The sequence below is a fragment of the Megalops cyprinoides genome, chromosome 3, assembly GCF_013368585.1.
Source record: "Megalops cyprinoides isolate fMegCyp1 chromosome 3, fMegCyp1.pri, whole genome shotgun sequence".
Taxonomy (NCBI): domain Eukaryota; kingdom Metazoa; phylum Chordata; class Actinopteri; order Elopiformes; family Megalopidae; genus Megalops; species Megalops cyprinoides.
The window spans coordinates 41,893,149-41,920,629 of record NC_050585.1 but is presented as its reverse complement, the minus strand read 5'-3'; the positions used below and the strand labels follow the sequence as shown (position 1 = coordinate 41,920,629).

At 43.5% G+C, this 27,481-nt stretch overlaps 2 protein-coding genes across 2 annotated transcripts; both read right to left on the bottom strand.

The window, feature by feature from the left end:
* Window positions 1-131: 131 nt before the first annotated feature.
* Window positions 132-13,511, bottom strand: lcp2a (lymphocyte cytosolic protein 2a). Its single transcript, XM_036523887.1, has 21 exons — window positions 12,809-13,511; window positions 11,565-11,627; window positions 10,907-10,953; window positions 8,682-8,747; window positions 8,512-8,540; window positions 8,368-8,408; window positions 7,718-7,937; window positions 7,184-7,293; window positions 6,558-6,621; window positions 6,341-6,442; window positions 5,530-5,555; window positions 4,520-4,539; window positions 3,826-3,942; window positions 3,368-3,389; window positions 3,073-3,085; window positions 2,813-2,921; window positions 2,570-2,643; window positions 2,302-2,411; window positions 2,095-2,169; window positions 1,324-1,479; window positions 132-776 (listed from the first exon to the last, which is right to left on the bottom strand). The coding sequence occupies exons 1-21, from the start codon at window positions 12,884-12,886 to the stop codon at window positions 651-653; spliced, it is 1,668 nt and encodes a 555-aa protein (XP_036379780.1). The 5' UTR covers window positions 12,887-13,511; the 3' UTR covers window positions 132-650.
* Window positions 13,512-20,480: 6,969 nt separating this feature from the next.
* Window positions 20,481-25,512, bottom strand: zmat2 (zinc finger, matrin-type 2). Its single transcript, XM_036525116.1, has 6 exons — window positions 25,475-25,512; window positions 24,783-24,873; window positions 22,065-22,188; window positions 21,486-21,559; window positions 21,245-21,390; window positions 20,481-20,830 (listed from the first exon to the last, which is right to left on the bottom strand). Exons 1-6 carry the CDS (start codon window positions 25,490-25,492, stop codon window positions 20,687-20,689), a joined length of 597 nt encoding a protein of 198 aa, XP_036381009.1. The 5' UTR covers window positions 25,493-25,512; the 3' UTR covers window positions 20,481-20,686.
* Window positions 25,513-27,481: the final 1,969 nt, after the last annotated feature.

The window sequence follows — 27,481 nt, the reverse complement described above, 5'->3', positions numbered from 1 at the left end:
CAGCGCGCAGGCGTATCTCAGAAAGAGTCACAAAATCAATGTAAGTAGGACACACAAGGCAATACAATTTTATTGGATTAAAAAAAAGTTAAATTTCATGAATGAGGCAATGAAAGCTCTATTGTGTGACAGAAAGTTTGTACATCTCACTTTTCTCGAAAAGATAGTGTGGTGCCATTACAGTTAGATTTATGAACTCGCCTTGCTGTGTTCATTGTTTGTGCCACACCACGAAGTTTGAATGCTCCTCAGCACCACGCACCTGGGTAGCCAGCTACACAAGCCTTTACAAAATGAGTATGACAAATCAACTTAAATTACAGAAAAAAATACTTGGTTTGAAGAAAGACAAAACATTAAATATTTAGTCGTGGTCAATGGCAAGAGGCACATGTTTTCATCAAAATATGTATTTGTGCCATACTGGTGTGAGAGCACCCCCTGCTGGCTGCCTGTGTCAGACTCCACACCCTGTGAAGCCAGACACAGCAACTTACCATGCTAAGAGCAGTGTGTTCTCTCTCCAGCAATTCTTCAAATGAAGCCTTTTGTCCTTTTAATATTTTAGAGAATTGTCCGTTGCACCCATCCCAAATGTGACTATCTGGTGCTGCGGCTCGCCTGTCCCGCAGATGAATGGAGGGGGGTGGTCAGTAACCTGCTGGGTGTGTCAGTAAGCACTGCCTCTGTTGTCCCGACCCGCGGTCCTTCGCATCGATCAGCAGCAGCGGCATGTGCATGTGGTGCTCGATGATGTCCCTCACCCCCTGGAAGTTCTGCCGAGTGAATGAACCAATCACCCATCAGCGCATGTGTCCATTTTGCAGTTACAGTTATTCACTTCCATGTGTTAATACATTTAATGCACTTATTAACTTTCATCGGCAGACTTATCCAGTGGCAAATTAACAGAACGTTCATGCCATCTAGCAGAACATAGTGGCTACTGTGCATCTGCTATCTCAGGGTTAGGTAGGTAGGCTAGGTAGATAACCCTGGCTCTGTAGAGCCAGAGATGTTTTTGTTTTGTGCCATCTGGGCTCTTAATTACAGTGATTCAGTTATCACATGAAACTAATTCAGGTTGTGGTGTGATGGAGATGCTTCAGATTTCACCTTCGCTAATGTAACATAACTGATCTACTTAATTGATCATAAAGTTAGATACATCTTGGGGACGACTAGGGCTGCCTATCAGTGAGACGGACCTCTTCATTGTAACACATGGGTTTGGAGCTCCGCCCTGTGTTCATTCTGTGGTAGTGCAGGTGTGAGTTTTCCCTCCCTTGCATTCACAGTGAGAATGACTGATTGCTGCCATACCTCACGACCCTTGAAGCCGGTTCCCAGCAGGAAGGAGTCCTGCTCGCTGTGGTAGCGGATCTGGATGTTGTAGACTTTGCCCTGGTACAGCACCATGAGAGTGTAGGGCTGACTGGAGGAGCGCTTTGAGCTGTCCCGGACCAGGAACGTTCCATCCTGAAACACAAACCCCAAACCCTCAGTACACGCGGAACACAGGCACATGCATGCATGCACGCACACACACACACACACACACACACACACACACACACACAACATGCACACACTTGCAAATTCATGCACACGTTCAAATTCACACACACACTTTGATATGCAAGTTCCAACAATTACAATATATTCTTTATTTTCTCCACCAGTGATTGCAACCAGAACAACACATACATCTTACAGTTACTGTTATCCCTATGTGCTGTTAATTTATTTAGTAGATCCCCTAGATCAGGACAACTTATGCAGCATTGGAAATTACAGTGATAGAATAATTTTACATTTATTCATTTACATTTAGAGAATTACAGAATAATGTTTCTTTCTGACATTATATGGCTATTAGGTATATGTGTTAGGCATTGTCTCTCACTAAAATAAAAAATTTATTTATAACTATTTCTTTGATGATCTTTACTAACAATTAAAAAATCATGTTGATCACAGTGGCATTACACATTTTTAATGGAAGGTGTTAAAATTTTGCATAGCTGTGGCTGCGTGCCTGTGATGACAGGTGATACAGGCCTGTCAGCGGGCAGAGAACAGGGGACACCTCACCTGGTTGATCCGTCTCAAGCAGTCCTCTGCCTGCGGCCGTGTCACCTGGCCAACGTACCAGTGGGGGTCCAGATCCTGCACACACACACACACACACACAGTGACTCACCACTGTAGGGCCAGTAAGCCCAAACAGTAAAGCTATGAAGAAAGGCAAAAGTACATTTGCTTTCATGTGTGTGAGTGTGTGTGCATTGGGTTGTTTACCTGCTCGTCCTCTGGCTCAGGGTCAGGGATTGGAGGTCGCTGGGGTTGTGGGGGCGGCCTCAGGATTCGGTCCGCCTCACCCCTCGAGCTGGAACGGTGAACGTTCACACCTGTCGATAGCACAAAAACGTACACCCTTACGAAGAATGACACTGGCACTCAGACACAGGAAGAGGGCGCTCAGTGAAGCCCCACCCTAGAGACAGGAAATGTTCTCACCACGTTTCTGAAATGTTACAGCTGACATAGGTTCAGGTGCAGTGCTTACCTGGCTGCAGTCTGGAGGGGAGGGATGCACTGGAAGGGATATTGGGGGGCATGTTGGAGGGAGATGGCACATACCTGACACAAAGAAGAGTCACAGTATTACTTTATACCCTGGTAGGACACATCCAGCAAAACAGATGGGTAGGACGTAAGCTACGCTAGTTGCCCTGTGTGTTGGATTCTGCTACGCAAATAGTTACAAAGGATCAATTAGGAGTGTCTGGGCAAGTAAGATGGAGGTTACCTGTCACCAGGAAGAGGGGCGCCGGGGAGCCCTGGCCGAGGGGGCAGGCTCCTGGAGGGGAGGGGAAAGGTGTTGGAGTTGAAGGCACCTGGAAGCGGTGGTTTGGGCACTGGGGGAGAGAGAGGGGGCGGTCCAGGCAATGTGAGAACAGTCAGTGAAAGAAGGCCATGGTGAGGCTTTATGTTTCAGCATTTCATGTTAGACTGAGGAAGGACAGTGAATTCAAACAGGAAGCACAAAAGTTTCGTACAGCTACTTACCATCATCCTGAAACTGTAATTGAAAGAAGAGAAATAAACCATATTAAATCAGCATAAAGAGGCAGCAGTGACACGGTACAGAAGTATTGTGTCGATCAGTGCAGTATTGAAATACGTCAATACATTCTTTTGTGGTTTTGACTTTGGTAGGGACATGCTCACATTCTGGAGTTAGGTAGTAGACGCTGTCTCTATGCTGTAATTTTGCTCTTTTCAGATTATGAATGCTAATTTTTCAACTCGCATTTTTCTCCTCCATCATATTTGAACTACAACATATATGGAAGATACTTACGTCATTTCTTTGGTCAAAGGGCCTGCAGAATAAAAAAAATACATTGTATGTCTCATTATTGTTGCATAACTGAGCAAACTTCTTGTGATTGTTTTATTTGGATGTCCAATCATTAATCATTAGTGTGAGCAGAAAAATGTGAGAACCTATGGCTGCATTAGGAAGACATGACAAAACAAATTCAGCACTTGACTGTACAAAGTACAGGAATTTTTGGTATACAAGCTTTTGGTCTGCATGGTTTTGAATAAAATATGGAATTATTTGGAATATATGGGATTATATGGAATATTTCCTTGTACATAAATCAAGGGGTGTGTCTGTCTCTATGTCTAACTCTCTGTCTGTCTGTCAGACCTGGTATTAAGTGTGTGCCTGCTAGCACTGTCTGTCTGAAGTCCATACCAGACATTAAGTGTGTGTTTCTATGTCTGTCAGTCTGTGTCCACAGTCCAGACCTGGTGGTGAGTGTCTGTCGGCTCACAGAAGAGGCACTCCTGCTGACTGCTGGTCCTGGGATGGGAGGTTTGGCCATCATCAGAGGTGGGTCTCGGGGTTTATCTACTACTGGAGGTCTGGGGACATCATAATGAAATAAAGTCACTCACAACCTGTCAGGCACAGCCAAGCACAGTCACACAGAGTCAAACACAGCCAAAAACATTCAAACACATCCAGTCAGATACAACCAAACGTATTCACACACAGCCAGACACAGGCAAACACGTTCACACATAGTCAGACACAGCCAAGCACAGTCGCACACATGCAGTCAGGCACTGCCCGACAGCATGACACTCTTTCAGACACTTATATGCACAGCAATGAAGTGATACAAGACCAAAGACACCTTCTGGCCCTGCAGCATTAGCTGAGTGGGAGGGGAGAGGAGCATTAGCATGCTCAGCGGGGAGAAACACAGGCGAGGGGGAGATGAATTCTGGTATATGAAGGTGTTATGCAGAGGAAGGGGGGAGAATGTGCACAGATGTTAGTGAGGGTGAGGGAGGAGGAGAAGGGGAAATGGAAAAAAAAAAATGTCACACTTGCATCAATTTGTTACTCAAATTTAAGGGCAAAGCGTCACAGTGGTTAGCTTGAAAGGCTAAGGAGCAGCCAACTCAAAACCACAGATAAAAATGACCCCCTTACCTCCTGGGTGGTGTACCAGACTGTGGGACACAAAATAGCACAGCTATTATGAGAACAGGGTTGACAATACTGGCGACACAAGTGCACCAATAGTGGGAATGTTTTTTTTTTTCTGAAGCAGAATTAGGGCTGATATGTAGAACATTATGTGGACCCTACATACTAAAGAGCATTGGGTTGCCATGCTGGGGATAATTCGCATTATTATTGCTATTAGTTTCTATTATTATTGTTACTTGTACCACCAGGGGGCGAATTTGCTAAAGCATGAACCAAACCCATTGTTTGGTCAAACTGTCTGTTTTAGCCCCGTAATTGTCACGGTGGAGACCGTTAGTATCTACGTTAGCTCGTAAGAGCCATCAATTGTATTTTACAGTTGAAATGTTGCTGTGACTTACAGCACAGTATTTGGGTACAGCAAAAGGAAAACAATGGCAGGTAGACATGTAGTAGTCCCATAACTCAAATGAACAGAAAATGTAAACTTTTAAAGGGATAAGATTAAAGTAAATGTCTTTCCAGCACCGTGTGAAATTTAGCTGTACAGCTGAGCACAACATAAAAATTGGCTAATGAAGAGGATAAATGGAGACCAAACTGAGATCACATTTTGACAGAACAGGATAAATAAGCCGTTACTCAAGTCCAGCGACTCAAGCCTAGTAATACAGGACACTGTAAAGATGAACAAGAAAATGCTGGCAGACTTTTGAAAGCCCAAGACAGGAATTTCCATGTCCACCGTCACTGAATCCTCACTGAATTCATCATCACTGAATTCACATATGTAAGCCTGAGTCATGGATGCAAGGCCTTTATCCACCAAAGCGAGTGGATGTTTCTTTTATTGACAGGATGTAGCAAGAGCTATATGAATAATTAATGTACCGTTTAAGCCTCTAGGTCCAATAGAAAAAATAACAGATCTATAAATGATTGCTTCTGTGACTGAAATAATGAATGAGTGAATGGACGAAGACAAAGCAGGGAGATGAAGCAGAACTCACCCTCCCACCACCAGCAGACTTCCTTTCTGAAATGACATACGAAACACATCAGTATTGGAATGCTTTAGAGCTTCTCATAACCAGTTCACTGTCACCCCTTTACCAGTAAATGACAATGGTATCTCGCATGACGCAATACGCTCAATTCATGGTTCACTTTGATAAGGAAGGTATTGATGTCCTGAACTAGCGTAAATCAGACGTCTCTCTGGGTAGGAGCTGGTTGAAAACCCCTCCAAAAAAAAAACTTGCTTTGTTAAGATTGATCAACAGTCCTTTTTGTTAAAAAAGAACTTTTTTTCCAGAAGTGTTTTTAATTTCGTCAGCTGTAAACATACACATAAGTGCTAACTAATTTGCTTACTAATTTGCAAAAACGGCATAGCTGTCTTTTTTCAGGAACTAGGCTTTTAATGATAAGAGAAATGGAAGTATCTGTTGCCTGCAGATGTGTCAGTACAATTGTGGCACTGACATGCAACTGTATACGCGCCACAGTCAGGAAGGAATATTGTTCCCTTTGGCAGTTAAGATGAAGTCTGGTGTTGTTCATAGGGAGTAGGGACGATTATGGTGAATATAACCCTGCATGCCACATGGCATACACCTGGTAGGCCAGGCTAGGGTGAATCAGACGAAAGCAGTTTTCTTGTGTGTGTGTGTTTGTGTGTGTTGTGTGTGTTTGAGCATGTGGTGTGTATAAGCGTGTGTGTGTGTGTGTGTGTGTATGAGCGTTTGTGTGTTTGAGCATGTGGTGTGTGTGTGTGTGTGTGTGTGTGTGTGTGTGTGTATGCGCGTATGTGTGCAGTACCTGGCAGCGGGGACTCTCTCTCTGGGAGTCCAGGCAGACAGCGCTCCAGAGTGGTGGGCTTCTTGCTGCGATCCACCTGGGGGGCAGGGGGGCCGGGGGAGGCTGCGGGACAGAGGTTCTGTCACACCTGCTAATGCCCGCCGAGGAGAAATACCCTCACGCTTGAAAGGGCTGACACCCGCAGACAAAAATACGGCCTGAGACGACGCAAACTTACGCTTGGAAGATCTTAGGGGCCTCTGAGGGGACTGCTCGCGGCGGGGAGGGGTGGGCCCGGCCAGCTGTGGAGACAGAGGGCGAGGGCGGGGCAGAGAGGAGACTGAGGATGTTTGTTGACATGAGGGCTGTACAATTTTCATTATTACTGTTACTACAAAGGAACAAGCTCCCATAGGGGTATAAGAGGCATATTACACAGGTAGGGGGGTATACTATTTATAGGTATGAGTGGTGCCTGTGATCTAGTGACTCACTCTAGTGATACAGTAACATCACTATGACCTAGTGACTGTGATGTATAGTCATATGCTTCTCTTGTCTAGTCAGGTTAACACAATTTAACTTGTGATAGGGTTTGAATAGTGTTCTGCTCACACTCACTGGTTTGGCAGTGTTGTTAGCTTGGCCTGACACTGTTGCTCATTCAGCTTGAATGGATGCACTTCTGTTCTTTTGTTAGGAAGTCGCTCTGATTAAGAGCGTCTGCTGAATGAGTGTAATGTAATGTGATGCAATGAGTGGCATATTGGATTACAAAGTGTCAGGGATATGTTATGCAGGCATGGGTGCGTATGTTCAGTGTAGGTGGTGAGAAGTGAGAGGTGGCAGGCAGAGTGGACTCACGCTGGGGCGGATGCTGGCAGGGAGGGGCGGTCCAGGGCTGGGGCGCTGAGGGGGAATGGGGGGCTGGCTGTTCGGCGCCTTCACAGACATGCCACGGTTCCGGTTATTATCTGCCCACGCAACCACAAGAGCGCAGACACACACACAGATAAGCACAGACACACACGCACACGCACGCACACACACAAGCGCAGATACACACAAAAGCATACACATGCGCGCACACACACACACACAAGTACAGAAACACACACACACGCATATACACATATTAAAACCACACCATTAATTTCAAGAGCACAAATCAGCGTTTGACACAACCATTTGATTAATACACTGCTCGATCTCTCTAAACAATACTTGCTGTGTAATCCTCTACAGAGGCCAGGCGAGCCTTCTTAATGGAAACTGAACCCTGAGAACCGACTGTGCAGCTGCTGCCAGGCCCTACGGCTGCCACTTCCTGCCCCGCACAGCTGAACACGGCGCCGACACATCCGGTGTGTCGCTCCAGCGCGTCACCCTCCACATTACCTATGTACTGGCTGTCCTCCATAGGCTTGGCGGGGCAGATCTGACGGGGTAGTTCATCAGGGGGTTCGGATGGGGGCGGCTCGTAGTCGTTGTCATTGTCGCTTTCAGCCCCTCCCCGCACCATATTGGGCTCGTCCTCGTTCGGGGATTCATAATCTCCCCCGCTGCCCTCTTCATCGTCGTCTGCGTTCGGGCTCTCATAGTCATCGTCACTTGGGTCCTGGGGCGGTGACAGTCGAGGGTTGTTATTATGATTATTATATTTTCTTTCTGTAGACGTTAAGGCATCCTTACCCATATCATATTTATTAGTACATTCTTTTTATGTATCGTCCATTTATCCAATTAGATGAAAGAATTAATGCCTAAAGGGCACAGTAACAGTGCTCTGCCTGGGTATCAAACCTGCAACCCTCAACTTACAAGCAAGGTTCCTTAACTAGTATGTCACTTTGCCGATCCAATAAGAGAGGAATAACTCAGAGGTATAACCAGAGGAAGTGGGAGTGGGATAAATAAAGAGGGACAGCCACAAAGGGAGATCACATAGGATGTCACATTAAGATGACATCACAGAGGGAGGGAGAGAGGACACTAATGTAAGTTGGGGAGGATGATATAGAACCAGAGAGACCAACAGAGTAACTCACAAACTCTTCAGAGTCCCAGCCAACATCCTCCGGAACAGCAGCTACAAAGAGAGCATTGTAAGGCCCGTGTTCCGTGTCTGAGTAGACAGCTTAATATTTTGATCAGTGACCACAGTAACCATTCAGAAATGCAAACACCTGTACCTGGCTCTGTATACTTATACGGTGTTGATCTGTGGAGGAATCAGAAAACGATCGATTATGAGCTGAGACTGAATCTTGGATCCTTTTTTTTGCATTCAGTGGTCTCAAGACAAAATTACATACTGGAAATCCTGTAAAACTGAGAAGCTAACATGAAAAAGTAAACTTACTTTTTCTGAAAAAATCCCCTCTTCTCTTCTTTCTTGTTGATTTCCTGGCAAATTTTGGAGATCAGCCTACAAAAGGAATGCATGCATGCACATGAATGTATAGGGATTGGAAGCATGCAAAAAATGTGTTAAACTAAAAAATAATTGAATGTTGTGTTTAATATATATATAAACATGCAGGGCATATTTATTATATAATTTTTACTTGCATAAATATAGTTTTATGCATATATTGTAGAATATACTTTAGACTGATGTATATTATTAAATTTTGGCAATAATATATGAAGAAAGTTGCATTAGATGCTGCATTAAAGTAGTAATTAATTACTTACATTTTTGAATTTCATACATTGCCATATAATGTTTACTACTTTTTCAGGGGAGTTCAAGCACCCAGTTGCATTTTTTTTTTCTTCATTTCAAGTGTTCAGGTGTTTGGAGCAGGTCACATGCTCATTTCCGAGGGCTGTGATTGGTGAGTTAGGATTGCCTGTAGTCAGGAGGTTTAGTTCTGGCAGGATGTGGTAACAGTGTACCAGACCGCTCTGTTGTGAGCGCGCTCTCTCCACATCCCCCTCTTTTTTTGTCTAAAATTAGCTTGCAAAACTGTGCCCATAAGCATACACCCTTTCATTCTTTCAGATTTCAGCCTCTGAGCATTCGGCATTTCCTCACCATTTTGTTTGTGAAAAAGAGTGTGGGTCTTTCTCTCTTATCTCTCACTCTCTCACACACGATGCTCATTGTTGGTGTTTTTTTCCATGAACTATGACATCATAAAGCACAAGCCGGCGGTGAATTTGCACCATTTTGCAAGAGCAGCTGAACTCCCTTATGGAAAAGTACAGTACTATATCGCAATTTATGCCAATGTAAACAAAATATATGCCATATATTAGGGCTGGGCGATTAATCGAATCTTATTTTCAATTACGATTTTGCCTTCCAACGATTATGAAAACAAGATAATCGAGAAAATGCAATTATTGTGCCGCATTATTTATCGAGATATATGTATATATATAATTCTATATATACATATAATATATCTTTTTTTTTTACTTTTTTAAATTTGTTTTTCAGTTAAATTATAATTAACCCTTTTACGCGTATGGTTACACCGGTGTGATTTGCCGTGTAGCGTGTATAAAACCGGGTGCGATTAGAACACTAGACTGGAAAAATTCTAGCTAATTGTAGCTTGGAGGAAACAGCGATTTAACTTTAAAAATATAGCAAATGCTAACTGAAAACCATGAAAAGCTTAATAAAGCTAATGAAAACATAACAAACCATGTAAAAACATAACAAACCAACGTACACACACTACATAGCATAAAATAAGTTACATGCGATAGGAAGTTCAAGAAAATCCACCTTTAAAAAGACAAGTGTTTTAAAAGTTCAATAAATGCATGATATTTCAGTCCATGAGTAATTGTGTTAAATAATCGTGATCTCAATATTGATCAAAATATATGGTGATTTTTGCCGTAATCAAGCAGCCCTACCATATATACAAACCCATACCCCCTAAAAACCACCATACAAAGCATAAAATAGTCAGGCCTGTTGAATTAAAAGCAGAACATTGAGGGTTTAGATATGGAGCAAAGGTCCTTGCTCAGAATGCCTTTGGAAAGTCCCAGCTCTACAAATGGGCCTCTCAGTATTTGCAAGATTTGATAAGTCGAAAACCTTTTTCTGAATGTTGGGCCATGCTGTGTAAATAGCAATCGAATTGTCAGGTCACCGTCTGAGGTTGTTCATTCTCTAACGGGAGAGGAGTGGTGAGAGTCCTAAATTAATGCCCTCTGCACCCCCCAATTTCCCAGGATTTTTCATTCCAGCTCTAAAGTAGCCTGTACTATTAGCACTTCCTGTTTCACGTTCCAGGGCTATATAAGGAAAAACACTGTCAGCACCACAGAGCGACTTCAGTTATATGAAATTGCAGAAGAGCTTTTATATGTTTTACATTTTATGTAATCTTTATATCTGCTGTTGTAACATCTTCATGCCTGGGTATTGCTTGGCAACCTTTGTGCAGCCTTCAATTTATAAAGTCTCTTAATAGATTGACAACTTCTCTGTCACTCCAACCATGGCGCCTCCCGCCGTGCCCTTTTCAGGGAGTAGCACATGGGGGTATGAAGGTGTCCCTGACATGGAAGTGTCTTGGTGCACATGGATGTAGCCAAAGAGCAGCAGGCTGTACTCACGGGGCGTGAAGTTTGGGGAATTTCTGAAGGTCGTTGTCCGACATGTTCTAGAAAAGAAAGATAGAAAGACGGAAGAGCGCTACTCAGATCATCTGTTCCAACAACATCCCAGCAAGTGTCTGTCCTTTGTTTTGGACGTTAAACGGCAAATGACTAAAATCATGAGTGCTAGTCACACCCCTGCCTGTAAAATCCCTCCTACATCCATTTCCCCCTGGATCCTGCAGCTTTTTCTCTGAAGGGGTAAAAGGAGATGGGGAGGGGGGGGCATTTCCTCATTTCATTAGTGACTGGGCATCGCCCGGCACGTGGAGCTGAGCTGGCACCTCTCGGCCATGCGCCCTGTCTGTGGCACCCTGACTCACACTGCACGCCCTGCAGAAACGCCCTGCAAGGCGACATTTTCTACCTGCCACCATGGAGACGACTGAAGGCCATTAACTAAAAAAGAGCTATCATTGCTGTTGCTGTGGTTGCCACTTATCGTAGTCATTGTCGGCCTTTGCAGTTTTGCAGATGCACGTACCGCAGCTTCATGACAGATAACAAAAAATGCAGTGTACTCATACCACAATGTCGGAAATATGTACGATGCGTATTATTAAATGGCATCTGTCCATGTGGATATCTTTGTGTGTATCGATGGCTGTCAACTCACCAGGAACCTCGGCCCATTCATGCTGCACTTCATGATGACCTTGTCACATCCTGACAGGTCCAGCTGTGAACACATAAGGTGTGGGGTCAATGTAAAGGGCAGAGCATGTAGTTTTAAATTGCATGGGTGTGATGCATGCTAGCTTCACAGCTACCAAGTGCAACACTCAGGGACTCACTCCCTCTTCCTGTGTTGAGCCATTTGAGCACTGCTAAGCTGAGACTGGGAGAACTAGTGTGGGCCAGGTAAAGACAACAGCAGATACTCTGCCAAAAAAAAGATGGAATCTCTTTGTCATGTCCCTGGGGATAATGACTTGCTTGCAACTTTAATCCAAAGTGATGCATTTGTTATGATTCCCATTTCAAAAGTCATATTTAAAGGGGCATACAATATTTATGTATGTTTAGTGCAGGTTAGGACCATTGATCAAACTACCTAACATGAATGTCTTTGTGAGAAATTTTGCACTTGAAATGGGATTGTCTAAATAAGTGTAGTGGTAAAATGTAACATCTGCCTTTCTCTTCCCAAAGTGTGATTGGTTGTGGTTATGCCTGTTTTATTCAGTGCTTTACAGTTTCTCATGACTTATGGCACCAATATCATATGTTTAACCTAGCAGTTCTCTTATGATTTCACACTTAACAAATTATGACCTGGGGCCATCAATCACTGAGGTGTAGATATAGACTGAAAACTTCTCTGTCAAGGCTCCACCAGAGACTTGAACTGGATCTGGCTCTGTGGCCCATTCAAATCAATTGCTATATAACTCCCAACAAGATTAAAATGGCTGTTTTTGATACTTAAAGTTCAACACATCCTATGAAGATATTTAAGTATATTTAAGTATATCAATCTCACTCTCTAGTATGCATGTACACTCACGCACAAACGCACACACACACACACACACGCACACACACACACACACACACACACACACACACACACACACACACACACACACACACACACACATCAATAAACACAAATTTGACTTCCACTTTCAAATCCACATTCACTGAAAAAAAGGCCTGAAAAATAACTGAGGCACAGGGCTGTTCTGAGAAACTCAGCTCTGGTTCTGGTTCAGGCACCAGCCGATCTGGCCCTCCACTTCAGCGGCCCCCGGTACCACAGCCCAGCTGTGTTTCTACCCCACATAGCCCCAAACTGAAACATTAACCAAACCCAAGACAGATGGTGGGGACTAAAGATTGAGTCTAAAAAAGCCTCACCTTCCTCATGTAGTCTGCCAGCCGCGGCGGGTTCCAGTTCATGACCTCCGCCTTGGACGGCACGTTTCCAAAACTCATCTTGCCCCTGGTCTGTTCACGTTCTCCTCTGGAGTCGGAAAGAAACACCCCGGGGGAGTGGGCGCAGAAAGCGGGGTGAAGGTGAGAGCAGGGGCTGGGTGGTGACTCGTCTCTCCCTTTCTGCTCATTTATATCCCGCCCGTCATGCTCGCCCTTGGAGGCCGCTCAGAAAATGGCTCCCCTCGCCTGGATGCTACGCCCTCCGTCGCTCCTCGTTTGGCTGTGGGTGGTGGGGGGGGGGGAGTACGAAGTCCTGACCGGCGCTCTCTGAGAGAGAGAGAAAACAAGGAGGCCTCTGCACTCACGGCACACCACGGACGAGAGAACGATTACGCCACAAACGGGTATTGAGAGAGAGAGACGAGGGGCTAGCACACAAAAAAAGAGAGAGAAAGGGGCGGACTGCAGCTCACTCGATTAAATCCTTCCTCTTGCGAAATCACGTCTGGTGTGATGACATGCCTCCCGCTGTAGGTGAGGACGAGAAACACGCCCAGAAGCGAGGCCTAGGGTTGTTCAAAAAAGCCTCGTCTTATGACTCCGTGCCCCCTGCTACCACCGCGCAGAAAAATGGATATGTAAAATAATAAGTCATGGACAGACAGACATGACACGGGCCATCAAGCGCTGCATGAGGATTCTGAGAAAAAGACAGAAGAGAAAAAAAACTTCACACTTCCTCCTGCGCTTCCTGTTGATGATTGCAGCGGCAAATAGGGGAAGTACAGTCCCACATAACAGAAATCACATTGAACGCCACGGCCCCTGTGTCAGTGAAGGATATAGACTCATTACTCTAACAGCCCTGAAACCTAACAGTTTATTATTGATGCAATGTTGGAAGCTGCACAATAGACTGTGGGGCAGAGTTTACCTTTCAAACAAGTGAGAGAAGAGTGGCCTACATATTAGCAGTAGGTGTGCATTAACTGCTGTTTGTACCAGTGCAGAGCTTCCTCTCCCCCCTCAAACGGCATTTTTAAATAAGCGATTGGTGAAGACAGATTTACCTCCTCTCTGGCATTCAGGCATTAGTGCACAGTGTCTTTCGCCTTTGCCACGTGGCATGTGTGGATTTGTCTTTGACTCCAGTTTGCATGAATAAAACCAGCCAAACAATGAAGTTTAAATACCAAAAAGTGTGGCCGATCTCCAGCACCTCAGAATGTTCAGAATTCCTTTGGAATTCCATTGACAGCCAAGTAATATTTATGGGCAGCATGCTGTCAATGAGACAAAGAAATTTAGCCACAGAAAAGACATTTTCAAATTCTGTGAAAAACCAGTGTTTAATTTCTTGCCACAACAATTTAATTCATTATTTTGATATGTGTGATGCGTGTCCATCATTCCACAAAACATTGCTAAGACTGTTTGTTAATCAGCGTGGATGTAGATATGTTTTAGTCTGCACCTGTCCACAGGTATTTGTTTTATTAGAATGCTTTGTGCAAGTGTTGTATATCTGGGTTCAGGCAGAAGGCTGATGTCACGTCATGCATGCCCCACACTGTTGCGCCTACAGTTTCTGTAAACATTATCGCTGTGATCAGGCCACATCAGAATCATGTGACATCATGAGAGAAACGGTCTCATTTGCCCGGTAAATTTTTATCATACTACCTAATTGCTCTTTTGAAACTAGACATTCTGAGAATGTTGCATTTTTTCAATTAAATATTCAAATAAAAAATTCCCCTTGACTTCAGAGAAGCAAGTTGGCCAGCCGCACTGTAAAATGTGCATAGGTTGGCCTAACTTGTAAGTTCGTTAATAGTTTATTATTTTTAAAATTCCAGGCTACGCTCGTGGAAACCAGAAAGATGGCCTTTCAAAATCTCTCAAAAGCCCTCTTCAGAATTGGATACGTTTTAATCTTTAATGTGAGAGAACAAGGATGGTAGCCTTTGGGTTCTAGTTCATTTGAAAGCATTTTGATCTCATGTTCACCTGTGTTCAATTGCTCATTGCCAGCTAGTAATCATTTAAGACTGTCTTTTAATGAAGGTATACTTGTAAATATGTATAAATTATGTAAATATGTAAAAAAAAATTATGGCAACATGTAAAGGGCACAGGGTAACATAACAATATCCAAAAACTGTAAGAATGTAGACTAAGTCACTCTGGACAAGCTAGGCAACTGTGATGTACTGATCAAATGGATGTTTTTAGAAAATTTGCTTCACACTTTGTTTTCACATAATGTGGCTAATAGTTACCACCAGCAAAATGTAGTAATGCTCTTCCAATTTTTGAGTAACTTTCCTTTCTTAAAATCATCAACAGATTTGCGCAGTATCTCCTTTGGGTTGTCGGAGTAGTTTAGCTGTTCTCGAGCTACCATTTACTATTGACTGGAATCCAATAACAACAGTAAAAACCTGGCTTTACACAAGGCTCTCTCTCTCAGCCTTGTAGACAACAATACAAGTGTGTAGCCTGGGCTAGCTGGATATGATACTAAACTAGTTAAGATAGAGAGTTAAGCATTTACAGCTAGAGGCTCTGACTGACCACAGACTGGAGGGCCACCTCGCTTCTTACAGCAAGGAATGAAAGACATCCTCACACAGCCATGGAAGTAATCACATGCAAATGTGACTTCTACAACCAGGAGTGTATGTTCATTACTATAGGCAGGATAAATTAGAGTTGTTCAACAGTCAATAACCTACCAATATTGGGCATGTAGCAGTTTGATTGAACTACATTTACATTTATTCATTTGGCAGACGCTGTTTTCCAAAGCAACTTACAAGTGAGGCAGAGTACAGCATAAGCAAAAGCCAACTGTTTATGTTGTCTGCACGGTTTGGTGATGTAATACAGAACTGACCCCTCCACCAAGCATATAATACGCTTACATTTTCAAATATAGAAACGTCTTTGGAATCCACTGCTACTTGTGATTCAAGAGTTCAGACACGTTTTTTTACTTTTTACATTTCATTGCAGTCATGAAACTGGGTGGTGCTGAAGTCTGGAGCATTTGAGGACAGCACAGCAAATGAAGTCAATGTGTTTACGAATGGTTTCAGTTAATGTGTTGAAAACTGCACTCTTTGCAATAACCATAACACAAAATCACTCATCCCCCATCCGTGTTTTGATTCATATAATTATTATGAGATTATAATAATAATGAGATACTAATGAGAAATACATGACAAAGATCTAAAAATTAGGGAAGAAAAGGGAATTATCAACAGAATGTGCATATCGGTTTCAGATTGGGTAGGAGACAGAAGTTAAATGGAACAGCTGTTTTTTGAAACGTGAGTATTTTGTTCAGGCCATTCCCCTGTCTACTCTGTCCTCATTCTTTGTGGTTTTCCCCCCATATTCTTTTAACGTAATTTAATATCCATGCCTATAATGGTGTGTTTTTTTTACAGTTGAGAGGAAGTGGAATCATTCTTGCAGGCAGACCTAAATCTTTTCTAAATTCACGCCCACAGTGGGAAAGCTTGAAAGAACCTGCTCTGTGAAATACTGCACCTCCACACCAAAAAAAAAAAAAAAACCCCTCACTAAATGGCAGTTGATTCAAATCAGGTACGCAGTTGTCTTAGAAGATGATGGAGCAGCATTTGGCCAACGAAATACATAAAAATAGGTCTTTTGAAATAGCAGATCTTATATTCACATCGACATTCTCACCAAGGCACAGAAAGTTCCACACACACACACCCACCTGCGAACAAAAGGTTTGCTAGCTTGGTCGTATGGCACGCTAGTGACATGTGCATGTCTTTTCAGAACAGAGCAGTTTCCACTTCCTGGTCCCTACTGGTCCCGAGTGCGAGTGAGTGGATTGCAGCATTGGTGACCTTTCTTTGCAGGGTACACTTGATTCCCCAGAATAAAGGGAGGTGGGTTTGTCACTTTCCTCTGTTCATCTAGTGGCAAGGAAAAGATTGTTGAGATGGTCATTATTAGATGAGGTAAAGCCTACTTTTTGGTACAACTGCGAGCAAAAAACCTTATATTAAAGTGCCTCTCCCTTAAACCTAAAAAAAAATGTTCAAGGTTTCCATGAGTACTTAATCAATACGTTGAAGTCCCTAACAACATTTGCTCTTTGGTGTTTTCCTTCAATGGTTTTGCTCAAGAAATGGGGTGGAGGGGCCTGCTGATCCAGGAGACAGCTGAAGGCAGGTTGCGGGACTGCAGGACTGAATGGAACTTCGGATGGCCTTCCCTTCATAGACACAGCCGAACGTTTCACTTTGGGTCGAGATCCACGCGAATGCTGAGTCAGAGGAGGAGCGGTTACTGGGCCGACTTTGATGGGGAACTTTTTCCCCTCTCTCTTTCTCTTTTCTCGCCTTCCCACTGCCGCGTCGCCGTTCCCCCACATCAGCCACAGCTCTCAGCGCTCAGCCTCGGCTGCAGCTGCGCTTTGTGGTTTCAGCCCCGACAAAAGGTCATGAAAGGCCGTGCGTCCGTCAGCAAGCGCCCTTCGCCATCGAGTTATTGTGGATGAAAACAAACGCGTGCTGTTGTCGTGGAAACGGACCCCTGTGAAAGCACGGCTGACATGGCCCATGTGTCACCCTGACAGTCATGTCTTCCACTGCACTACCATTAGGAAGTGTGGCAGCGTATTAGCAGTTCAATGGTTCGTTAAACTGGAGGGTGTACACTCTCCCCTTTACCTTATCATTTACGCTGCCACCTGCTAAGGTACACTATATAAATGTGGACACCTGACCATCACACCTATATGAGCTATATGAGTTTATTGGACATCCCATTCCAAAACCATGGGCATTAATATGGAGTTGCCCCCCCCCCCTTTGCAGCTATAACAGCCACCACTCTTCTGGGAAGGCTTTCAACAAGATTTTGGAGTGTGTTTGTAGGAATTCGTGCCCATTCAGCCAAAAGAGCATTTGTGAGGTCAGGCACTGATGTTGGACGTGAAGGCCTGGCTCGCAATCAGCGTTCTAATTCATCCCAAAGGTGTTCAGTGGGGTTGAGGTCAGGGCTCTGTGCAGGCCACTGGAGTTCCTCTACACCGAACTTGTCAAGCCATATCTTTATGGACGTTGCGTTGTGTACAGGGGCACAGTCATGCTGGAACAGGAAAGGGCCTTCCCCAAACTTGTGCCACAAAGTCGGAAGCATACGATTATCTAAAATGTCTTTGTATGCTCTAGCATTAATGTTACTCTTCACTGGAACTAAGGGGCCTAGCCCAAACCCTGAAAAACAGCCCCAGACCATTATCCCTCCTCCACCAAACTTTACAGTAGGCACGCGTTTCCACTGCTCCAGAGTCCAGTGGCGGCGTGCTTTGCACCACTCCAGCCGTCGCTTGGCATTGCGCACAGTGATGTTGGGCTTGTGTGCAGCTGCTTGGCCACGGACACCCATTTCATGAAGCTTCTGACACACAGTTCTTGTGCTGATGTTGCAGCCAGACAGTTTTCAACTCTGTAGTGAGTGATTCAACAGAGGATAGGCGGTTTTTACGTGCTATGCGCTTCAGCACTCAGCGGACCCGCTCTGTAAATTTGCGTGGTCTACTGCTTTGTGGCTGAGCTGTTGTTGCTCCTAGACACTTCCACTTGACAATAATAGCACTTACAGTTGACCAGGGCAGATCTAGCAGGGCAGAAATTTTGTAAACTGACTTGTGGCAAAGATGGCGTCCTATGACAGTGCCACGTTTAAAGTCACTGAGCTCTCCAGTACGACCCATTCTACTTCCAAGGTTTGTCTATGGAGATTGCATGGCTATGTGCTTGATTTTATGCACCTGTTAACAATCGGTGTGGCTGAAACACCTCAACTCAATAATTAGGAGGGGTGTCCACATACTTTTGGTCATATAGTGTATCTTACTAGCATAAATAAATTTAGGAGTGATCCTCCATGCCCCAGAAACTGTTCTCCACCTTTCATTCACTTCTCAACCCAGGTGGAGGGAGGAACAACTCCCCCCATCTTAAAGCCATTATCAGACACAAGAACCCAGCCGGGTCTCTCCGTCTGCAACTTCAGCATGTCTGGCTGCTTTCACAGCCACACATTCCTGCTGTACCGTCTCTGTTCTGGGTCCAGTGTGGTGGGCCGAGCTTCTAGCAGCAGTCAAAACGCGGACCTTTTTTCATCGCTGACTAATGACCCACCTCTGCTGTGTCAGTGTTGTTTCACTGTCTGCTGGCGTTTTACTGTTGGTTACATTGTAGCTTTTTTGTTAGGTGTGCCGCAGTCTTACAACAGGGCATCTTGCATTGCACCTCTATATCAAAATTCTAGTTATCTCTGTACTGGCTAGGGCGGACATGTTCCCGAGTGTGATCAGTGTTGTCTGGAGTGTAGTCTCTTGTGCCACTTAATTTGACGCACTTTGTAAGTCACTCTGGATAAGAGCATCTGTTAAATGACTAAATCTAAATAATGCAAACATGGTGCACTCCCAACCGCTACCAAGAGGGTGGAGATGAATGGTTACATCCTGTCAGTCAAGGTCTTTTTTTAAACTGCTACACATTTTCCATGTAAACGGCCTTAACCACAATGACACACACAGCTGCATTTTTGTTATCAATGTATACTTCTAATGCATTTTCTAATGCAAGCAATGCAGGGCACAACAGCTGTGTCACATCAGACATTTGGAGCTGCAACCTGCCGTAACTTAAGAGCATAGCACCCTAACCACAAGAGGGCGCTGTCAAATATAAGCCAAAACCAACTTTTTAACTGTATTTCAGAGACCACAAACTATTGGCCTTTTTGGCATTAAATTATTTGAAATAAATGTCAAAGTCTGAATTCAGATCTAGCATTTTAAAACTGCTGAACCATTATTTGGTACATGTATAAAATAGCAAGAGTGTTATAAATGAATCTTGGGCTATCTTACAGATACTTCAGCATTCTTAAGAGATAAATGATAATCAAAAATCAGTTCCATATTCTGCAGGTCAACAAATATATTTTAGTAACTCATTCATTTGGATCATCCTTCATCAACTTACACTACCTGAAGTGGAGGTTAGCAAGTTTATTTCCAGGTGAGCTGATGTGTATCCATATCCTGTGTTGGTCATTTTAACTATGATTAATAAAATACAAAATGAGAAACACTCAAAAAGTTTAACATTTTTTATTTGAAACTCTCACTCCAGGAAGATTTCCTGTGTAATTCTAGGTGATGTACAATAATTGTATGCACTGACAGGGTGTTTTAGACCCGTTGGGGACCTGAATGCAAAAAAACAGGGTCATACAGGCAAATGGTGTGATGAAACCTGACTGCACCACATCCATGCTTGGCTGGTAGAAATCAAACATGTCCATTCAAGGCTTTGTACAATTTCTGCTGGTCGGTCTTGTGGAATGTGGACATAAATTAAAAACAAAGAAAGACTTAAAAAAGTAAATGAGCACAGGCAACCAACTTAAGTTACTCAAGTCAAAAAGAAAATAAGAATAAGCAAAGCATCTCCCCATGCCTCAAACGAGTAACCCTGTCCAGACCCAGGGCTGTTCTGTGTTTGTGTGTGTGTATGGTGCAAGAGTATGAGGGAGTGTGTGTGTATGTGTGTAACAGAGAGAAAGAAAGAAAGAAAAAGAAAGAGTGAGAGAGAGAGAGAGGAAAGCATGTGTGTGTGTGACAGCAAAGGTTGGGATCAGGTCAAGGACTAACTGAGGCTCTAGGCTCCCATGCCTGCTGTAGTAAGAACTGACTACTACTGCTGCTGCTTCCCTCTTTAAGTGGGTGAGAATGGGCGGGGAGACAGTTACACTGGGTGCAGGGCCGCGGCCTGTCTGAGGGCCATATCAGTGACCCTTCTTAGAAGAGCCAAACCCTGAGAATCCCATCACAGCAGCCATCTCGTCGTCTTCCTCAAAGTTCAGGTCCTCCTCCGCCTTGCGCTTCTTCTCCTTCTGTTTCTCCTTTTTATAGGCCTTTGCCTTTTCCTCCTGGGGCGACAAGAGACAATAGCAAAGCATCTACTGTTGTGTCTATCCATGAAGAAAAATGCCTTCTTCCAGGTTAAGTCAGTTCAGACTGGCTACATTCATGTCAGCTGCTCCTGTTCATTTCTCAGAAGACTGGTCCTGAACATTGGCCCCTATCAGCGGTCAGTTCATCTCTATCTCTGTTCCTCAATATGAGCACAAGCCTAGCATCAGCACGGAGGGAGCAGTAGTGCTTTTGCTCCAACGAGTCATTGGAACATCAAGCACCAGGGCACTGCGCTAGAATCTTAAACTAAAATCTACTAGGAACACAGATACCACACTGGCTAATGCCACCCATGATAATCTCCATTTATCCGGACAGATCCAACACAGTGAACACTGCAACACTGGCTAACGCCACCCCATACTGACCTCCTCTCGCAGCTCCTTCATGCGCTCCTCAAAGTCATACTCCTTCTGTTTCTCCTCCATCTTCTTCTTGTTGACCTCGAAGCGTTTCTTCACCTGGTCCAGTGAGGAGCGCTCCACACGCATGGACATGCCCAGGTTCCTCTGATCTGCAGGTGGAGAGAGTGGGGAATGTATCAAGGTGATCACACCCACCCAAAACCATCACTCTGACCACTGATCATTTATAGCTCTGCCAACTCACGTTTTTTGCCATTGATGTGGTCCAGAAAGTTGATGGAGTCTTTCACGACACAGTCACACACATTGCAGTAATACCTGGGTGCAAACAATTTGTAAAAACCACAATTAAACAAGGGAGAGTGCATCAATGACATGGTAAAAAGGTAGGTGTAAATGGATGTTTTTCATGTGTTACTTTCACAGCTGCAAAACTGAGATTTGAAAACAGAAGAGTGGGGGGGGGATTACATTAAAACTTTGTTTATATTCCATATTTACAGTGAGAACTGACACACGCTCATGTGAAGCCTCTGGAAGAAACCTCCTGTCACCAATGACTTTTGTAATGGGCTTAATGCTCAAGCCAGTGATCTACCCAATACTTTATCAGCATCTGCACAATTGCAGATTGGCCAGTAAATGACTCTGAAAATGAAATGACTGAAATGAAATCTAGCAGAAGAAACAAGTAACACTGATGTATACTTTACTGTGACTTCCCAGGATTACAAAAAAACACCTTTTCAAGGATTTTCAAGGACAGACCACAGCAGCCATGAGAGAAGGCGTCACCCTCAAGTCAGTGAGACCGCCCACTCACCCGCCCATCTCCGCCTGCGGCGTGGTCTTTGTGATGACGATGGTCTTCCCCAGCTTGGACTCCAAGTCCACCTTGTAGTCTCTGTGTCGTAGCAGCTCGCGCTTAACCGGGGGAGAGGGCTTGCCTGGAACAGGGAGACGATGAAGGAAGACGACCATATGAAGAGCACAGAAAAACAAGCTGGAATGCTGGGACGCAACAACTTTCGGGTTATTCTGTATGAGGTGACGGTGGTGTAGTGCCGCAAATCCTTTAAGTGACCCTGAACTAACCAGACATTGAGAAGACAGAGATGTTCAAACTCATTTGACCCATCTGGGACTCTCCCCCTTGCTTTCCTAAACACTGTCATCTTTCTCCCTGATTGGATCAGAAATGAGTGTAAGATATTAAAGCTTGTAACCACACTGAGCAAGTAACTATCAATTCTGTTGAAATATAAAATTGGGGCATATTTTAATAAATTACTTCAACCATTTCCAAATATGAAACCTTAGTTAAAATGTTCAAATGTGTAGATAATATATATTAAAACAGAGATTTTCAGATCCAGCACTGGAGGATAGCAGGGGTTTGCTGCATCTGTACTGTAACTGTGATAATTACATATCTAACTGGACTCAGTTCAGTAGCTTTCCTTGTTGGCTGGAAGAAAAAAAAGATGGGACAGAACCTGTTGGAAGAGTCTTTAGAAGGAAAAAAAAATTGGGGCCCTGGCCTGCTGAACAGTGAGAGTCCTATTGAGGCAGCAATCTGCTAACTGGGATTGCAACCAAGAAAAAGATGAAAACATGACAAGGGTATATGTCAATGTCAATGCCAAAGGACATCAAGCCTCCAATGAAACCATCATGTGAATGGAAACTCTCAAGTATTCAGCAGTTAGAGCCATACCAGGTTTTAGCTGATGCAGGCCAAGTTGAAGCTTACACACGGTACTCTAGCATGCTTCTAGTACAGCCTAGCATGGCTCACACTGATCTGCACTGGGAGTGCTATTTTCATCCCTACTCTAACATTTGTAGGCTTTTGTGGGCAGACACTTCAGTGAGTCAATTCTAAAGTCACTTAAAAAGAGTTAAGCCACGAGAAACTGCCATTTTGTGTGTTATCTTTCCCTCTGACATGACCTGTGAATTTCTGGTGGGCTCTACTGTGAAGCCACTAGCGGAGCTTCAGTCGGTGCAGGGCCGAGCCCCGTGGCTAGCAAAAATAAATTCTGGAGTCAGCAGAGTTGATAGCTTATAGTATGATTAAAGATATGTTCAACAAACGTGTTAACCACAGTTTCTGGTGTATTAACTAAACTACACACACACTCATGGCTGCCTGCAGAGGGAGAAATACGCCGCACTGTGCTCTGGGCTCTGCACCTGTAAACAAACAATGAAAGCTCCAGTTCCGCAGCAATCTAGAGTGTAACCATGGGAACGGCACATGCATTCTTCAAGCACCAATAAGAATGCGACTGACACGGTTTTAGCCTTTCATGTAGCCAATTGACCGAGTGTCCCCAAATCTGACTACCCTTTACAAAATATATCTCACAATTTTTGTGAGTAGCGCACAGGCAGACTGTTACTTCAGTCGCCTTAAACCAGGGGTGGCCAACCCTCTCCTGGAGAGCCACATGTCCTGCATGTTTTAGATCTCTCCCTGCTCCAACACAGCTGATTCAAATGATCAACTTGTTATGAACTCCTGAAGCTACTGAATAACAAACTGATTGTTTGAATCAGCTGTGTTGGAGCAGGGAGAGATCTAAAACATGCAGGACATGTGGCTCTCCAGGAGAGGGTTGGCCACCCCTGCCTTAAACTGTTAAAAACTTACTTGCGTGCCACCATGGGCAAGGAGCGCCTCTCACAACTTGCGTTACTTTTTATCGAAAGAGAGTTAGCTGCAAACATCGATTTGGATGAGGTGGTCAACAAGTTTGCAGGAATGAAATGTCGCAAGGTGAATTTGACAGGTTGATGTTGCTACAATTAATATGTAGAAAATTAAATCTGTTCTATGTCTTTTCCCCCTTTTCTTTACCTTTATCCTATGTCCACAGTTCAGTTATTTGCGCTTGGCGCATGATGATTATGGCTACGGCCTGCGTGTGCTGTAGCACGTGTTTGTTATGTTCGCAGTAAATAAAGAAAACACACGCACTGACAGATGGAAATAATAAGCTAAAAAAGTTGACTTCATGTAATTCACTGACTTTGAATGAGTGGATCATTGATTTCATTTCCCACCAAACAATTTGTCTAGCCTCAACTACGACTTAATTAGGACAAGTGTGGTCTAAAAATAGCGGACTTCAGTGTGCAAACACGTTCTCTTTGGTAGTCTATAGACTATCAGGGACAGAAAGTTGTGTGCGTAAAAAGAACAGCCACTGTTCCACTGATTCTGATCATTCGCACCCATCGGCAGGAAAGTCAAGCTCCGCCCCTGTATGAAGCATACTAGTTTTTAAAGTTTCTTGAAGACATATGACTTTCAAAAGATTTCGACATTTTTATGGCACCATATTCACCTAAAGGTAGCACCAAAATAAGACATTTTCATTTTCCAGTTACATTTTCGGACTACTGAACAGTTTTTCACAGCCCGAAATGATTTTTTAAAAACTCAAATAGACTGCGTGTGGGGTCCCAGAATATGCGGTCAATGTCTACAATTCACACTGCCCTTGCAGTTTAATGACAAGAATACAACACTCACCATCTTTCTTCTCTCTCTCCTCCGTGAGCCGTTTCTGTGCCAACTGTTCGTACTCATCTTTATCCCACTTTCTACGAAAGTCATTCTTTGCCTTCATAATGGAAAAAATGTAAACAACAGAATTCATCCATTAGTTTAGTCATTTTTAAGTACCTAGCCAGCTACCTCTGGGTAACGTTACCGCGCATTTTTACAAAATATGTACCAAACTAGTTTACTACATTGTTAAACAGGTGGTCTACCCATAGCTAGCTGTCTGGTTATGGTTAACTTGCTGGCTTGCTTGCCAGTTGGCTAGCTACCTTTCACAAACCTTTGCTACCTAGCTTCACAGCTTTATGGCAGATACCTTGAAGTGGATCATCTAAAAACCTACTAACAACTCCCTTCATAAACAGCAGCTCCGCGTCGCGGAATAACGAAACATGATTTAACCGGTCAGAGCAGCTAGCTTGCTAACTCAACGTCCAGATGCTATTACGAGTGATCCAGTTAGCCAAGCCACAACACTAAAACAATAGGCCGTTTGGGGAATCAGCTAACACGCTAGTGTCACTTTAACATTTCTTTCTTACTTTTACTTTTCAAATGTACATTAAAAACAACAGACGATAATGTTATTAACTATCGACATTACTGTAAAAATACACTGACATTACATAAAAATGCAACAAACGGCTAATGCTACTAACCCCACTGCCAGACGCCATCTTGTATGTATCGCTGTACGTCTGTCGCACATTTTTGGACGTAACGTAAATTGTAGTTTCAAGTGTAAAGCAAAGTGTCCCGCTAAGTAGCTTTACTGCCACCTAGTGGTTAATGGTAGTAAGCAGGTTTGAACAGGTGGATATTCCCCACTGCCACCCACCGACGTGTGCGTTAACTGTATTTCTATCACATTTATTCCATAACAATGTTATCCAGTTCGTGAAACATTCCGCTAGTATGTGTCAGGCACGTTATAGCCTATCAGTCAAATATACAGTGGTAATGCAAAACTGGAGACGTATGCCCTTTATTTCTGTCTCAGAAATATAACTGTATTCCAACGATTCAGAGATCCTTCGAAAAAAAAAACAGTTTGTTTAGTTATCGCTTACTTTTACTTGTCAAACAATTAAGTTATGCTTTTGTATGCTTGAAGTATGAGAAAAGGGGAGTTCACTTTATGATATGACCCATTTCACATTGGAAAAACTGTGGGGAAAAAAGTATCTGAAATGGGGACGATGATGCCTCTTCTTTCGGTGCGAATTGATTCAATTTTGAACTCAATGACGGAACCAAGGTCGACACAGCCCTGTGCGAAACAAGGGATGTGCTGCCATAACCTTTGTTTTGCATGAGTTGCTTATAAGTAAGCCAAATTGAGATCATTGTCATTTTCAGGGAAGACACAGGCCGCTTTCGTATATCAATACTAATGATGAATAGATTTTTTTTCACTTTCCCAAATATGACTCACAAAAAGACATAGACCCATTGTATGATAGTCAATAAATTGGTGAATACTGAATACTTGCTGAATACTTCCCTGGTAGAGGTTCCTGTTTTTTATACAGGTGAGTATGCTATGATGCAGACAAACCACCTTGGCCGAGAGTAGCTACAATCAATTCAGAGGAAACTGCAGCTGTGTGGTGGGAAGGAGCAGAATGAACAAGAGGGAGTCACTCTAGTTGATGAAGAAACAGCAGCCAGGCCAGGGATGGAAAGGTGTACAATTAAAGGAGTTGTGGGGGGGGGGAGGGGGGTTAACCTCCCCTGGAACATGCAACTCTGACAATGACAGAGATGCTTTGTTTCCACCTGACATCATTCATCCAAGAGAGAAGGGACAATCGATGCTAAGCAAGAGTTATTGTAACTGGTGCCACAGAGGCCAAAAACTCTAAAGGGGAGAGAAAGGGACTGTCATTGATGGCAATGTGAAGAGGCTGTGGATATGACTGAGGTCCTGAGGAAAGAGATGCACACCTGGGGTACCTGATAGCTCTGTAGTTTCTGTTTTGTCCTGTGACAAGGGCAATGACTGGGCCAACTCACTGTTTTCCCATTTAAAATGTGTATTGTGTAACATGCAATGAGCTCAGACATTAATGTATGTATAAACTGTCTTGTCTTGTAATGTGCTTTATCCTAATTATCATCTAAATTGATGAACAGACTACTTGGTAAACACTGATTCCATTTAGCTCATGTAAGCCAAGAAGATGTCACTAATTGGTGTAAGCATGTTCATTGTGACTTGTGCCTGTTGCATTAATTTGCAAATATGTTTTTGAAGGATGGGATATGACAAGTCTCAAGAATTTTTTTTCATTGTACACACACACACACTTCTTGCTACAGTTTTGTACATGACACCCAATCTTCAAGCAAATTGTGCTTTTACATGTATTTATGAACTTCCCAGGAGGAATGTGTTTAGTTATTTTTGAAAAACTAGATTTCTCACACCCCATCTGTTCTGCTCTTTGGGAAAGGCCAGTAAAGAACAGGTCTGAGCCCACCAACAACAGCATGCAGTTTTTCATCCATGTCTCAGTCACACTCTGCTTTGCCAGTGTCTTATCTCAATGTTCTTGTTTGGTTTTGTTAAAGGAATTGTATTGCCTTTGAAGAATTTCTTTCTCACTTGGCACTACTGGTGCAAAACAAAACTGATAAAAATGAATTTCAGATTTCAGATGGAT

What these genes read in the sequence shown, in the direction of transcription:
- lcp2a (XM_036523887.1), bottom strand. Translation starts at nt 12,886, where the DNA reads ATGAGTTTTGGAAACGTGCCGTCCAAGGCGGAGGTCATGAACTGGAAC. An exon ending in GAGAGAGTCCCCGCTGCCAG is followed by an intron (nt 5,556 to 6,340) that starts GTACTGCACACA and finishes ATGTCATTTCAG; the next exon opens with AAAGGAAGTCTGCTGGTGGT. An exon ending in GCTTGAGACGGATCAACCAG is followed by an intron (nt 1,480 to 2,094) that starts GTGAGGTGTCCC and finishes TTTGTGTTTCAG; the next exon opens with GATGGAACGTTCCTGGTCCG.
- zmat2 (XM_036525116.1), bottom strand. An exon ending in GGAGAGAGAGAAGAAAGATG is followed by an intron (nt 22,189 to 24,782) that starts GTGAGTGTTGTA and finishes TCCCTGTTCCAG; the next exon opens with GCAAGCCCTCTCCCCCGGTT. An exon ending in CCGCAGGCGGAGATGGGCGG is followed by an intron (nt 21,560 to 22,064) that starts GTGAGTGGGCGG and finishes GTTTGCACCCAG; the next exon opens with GTATTACTGCAATGTGTGTG.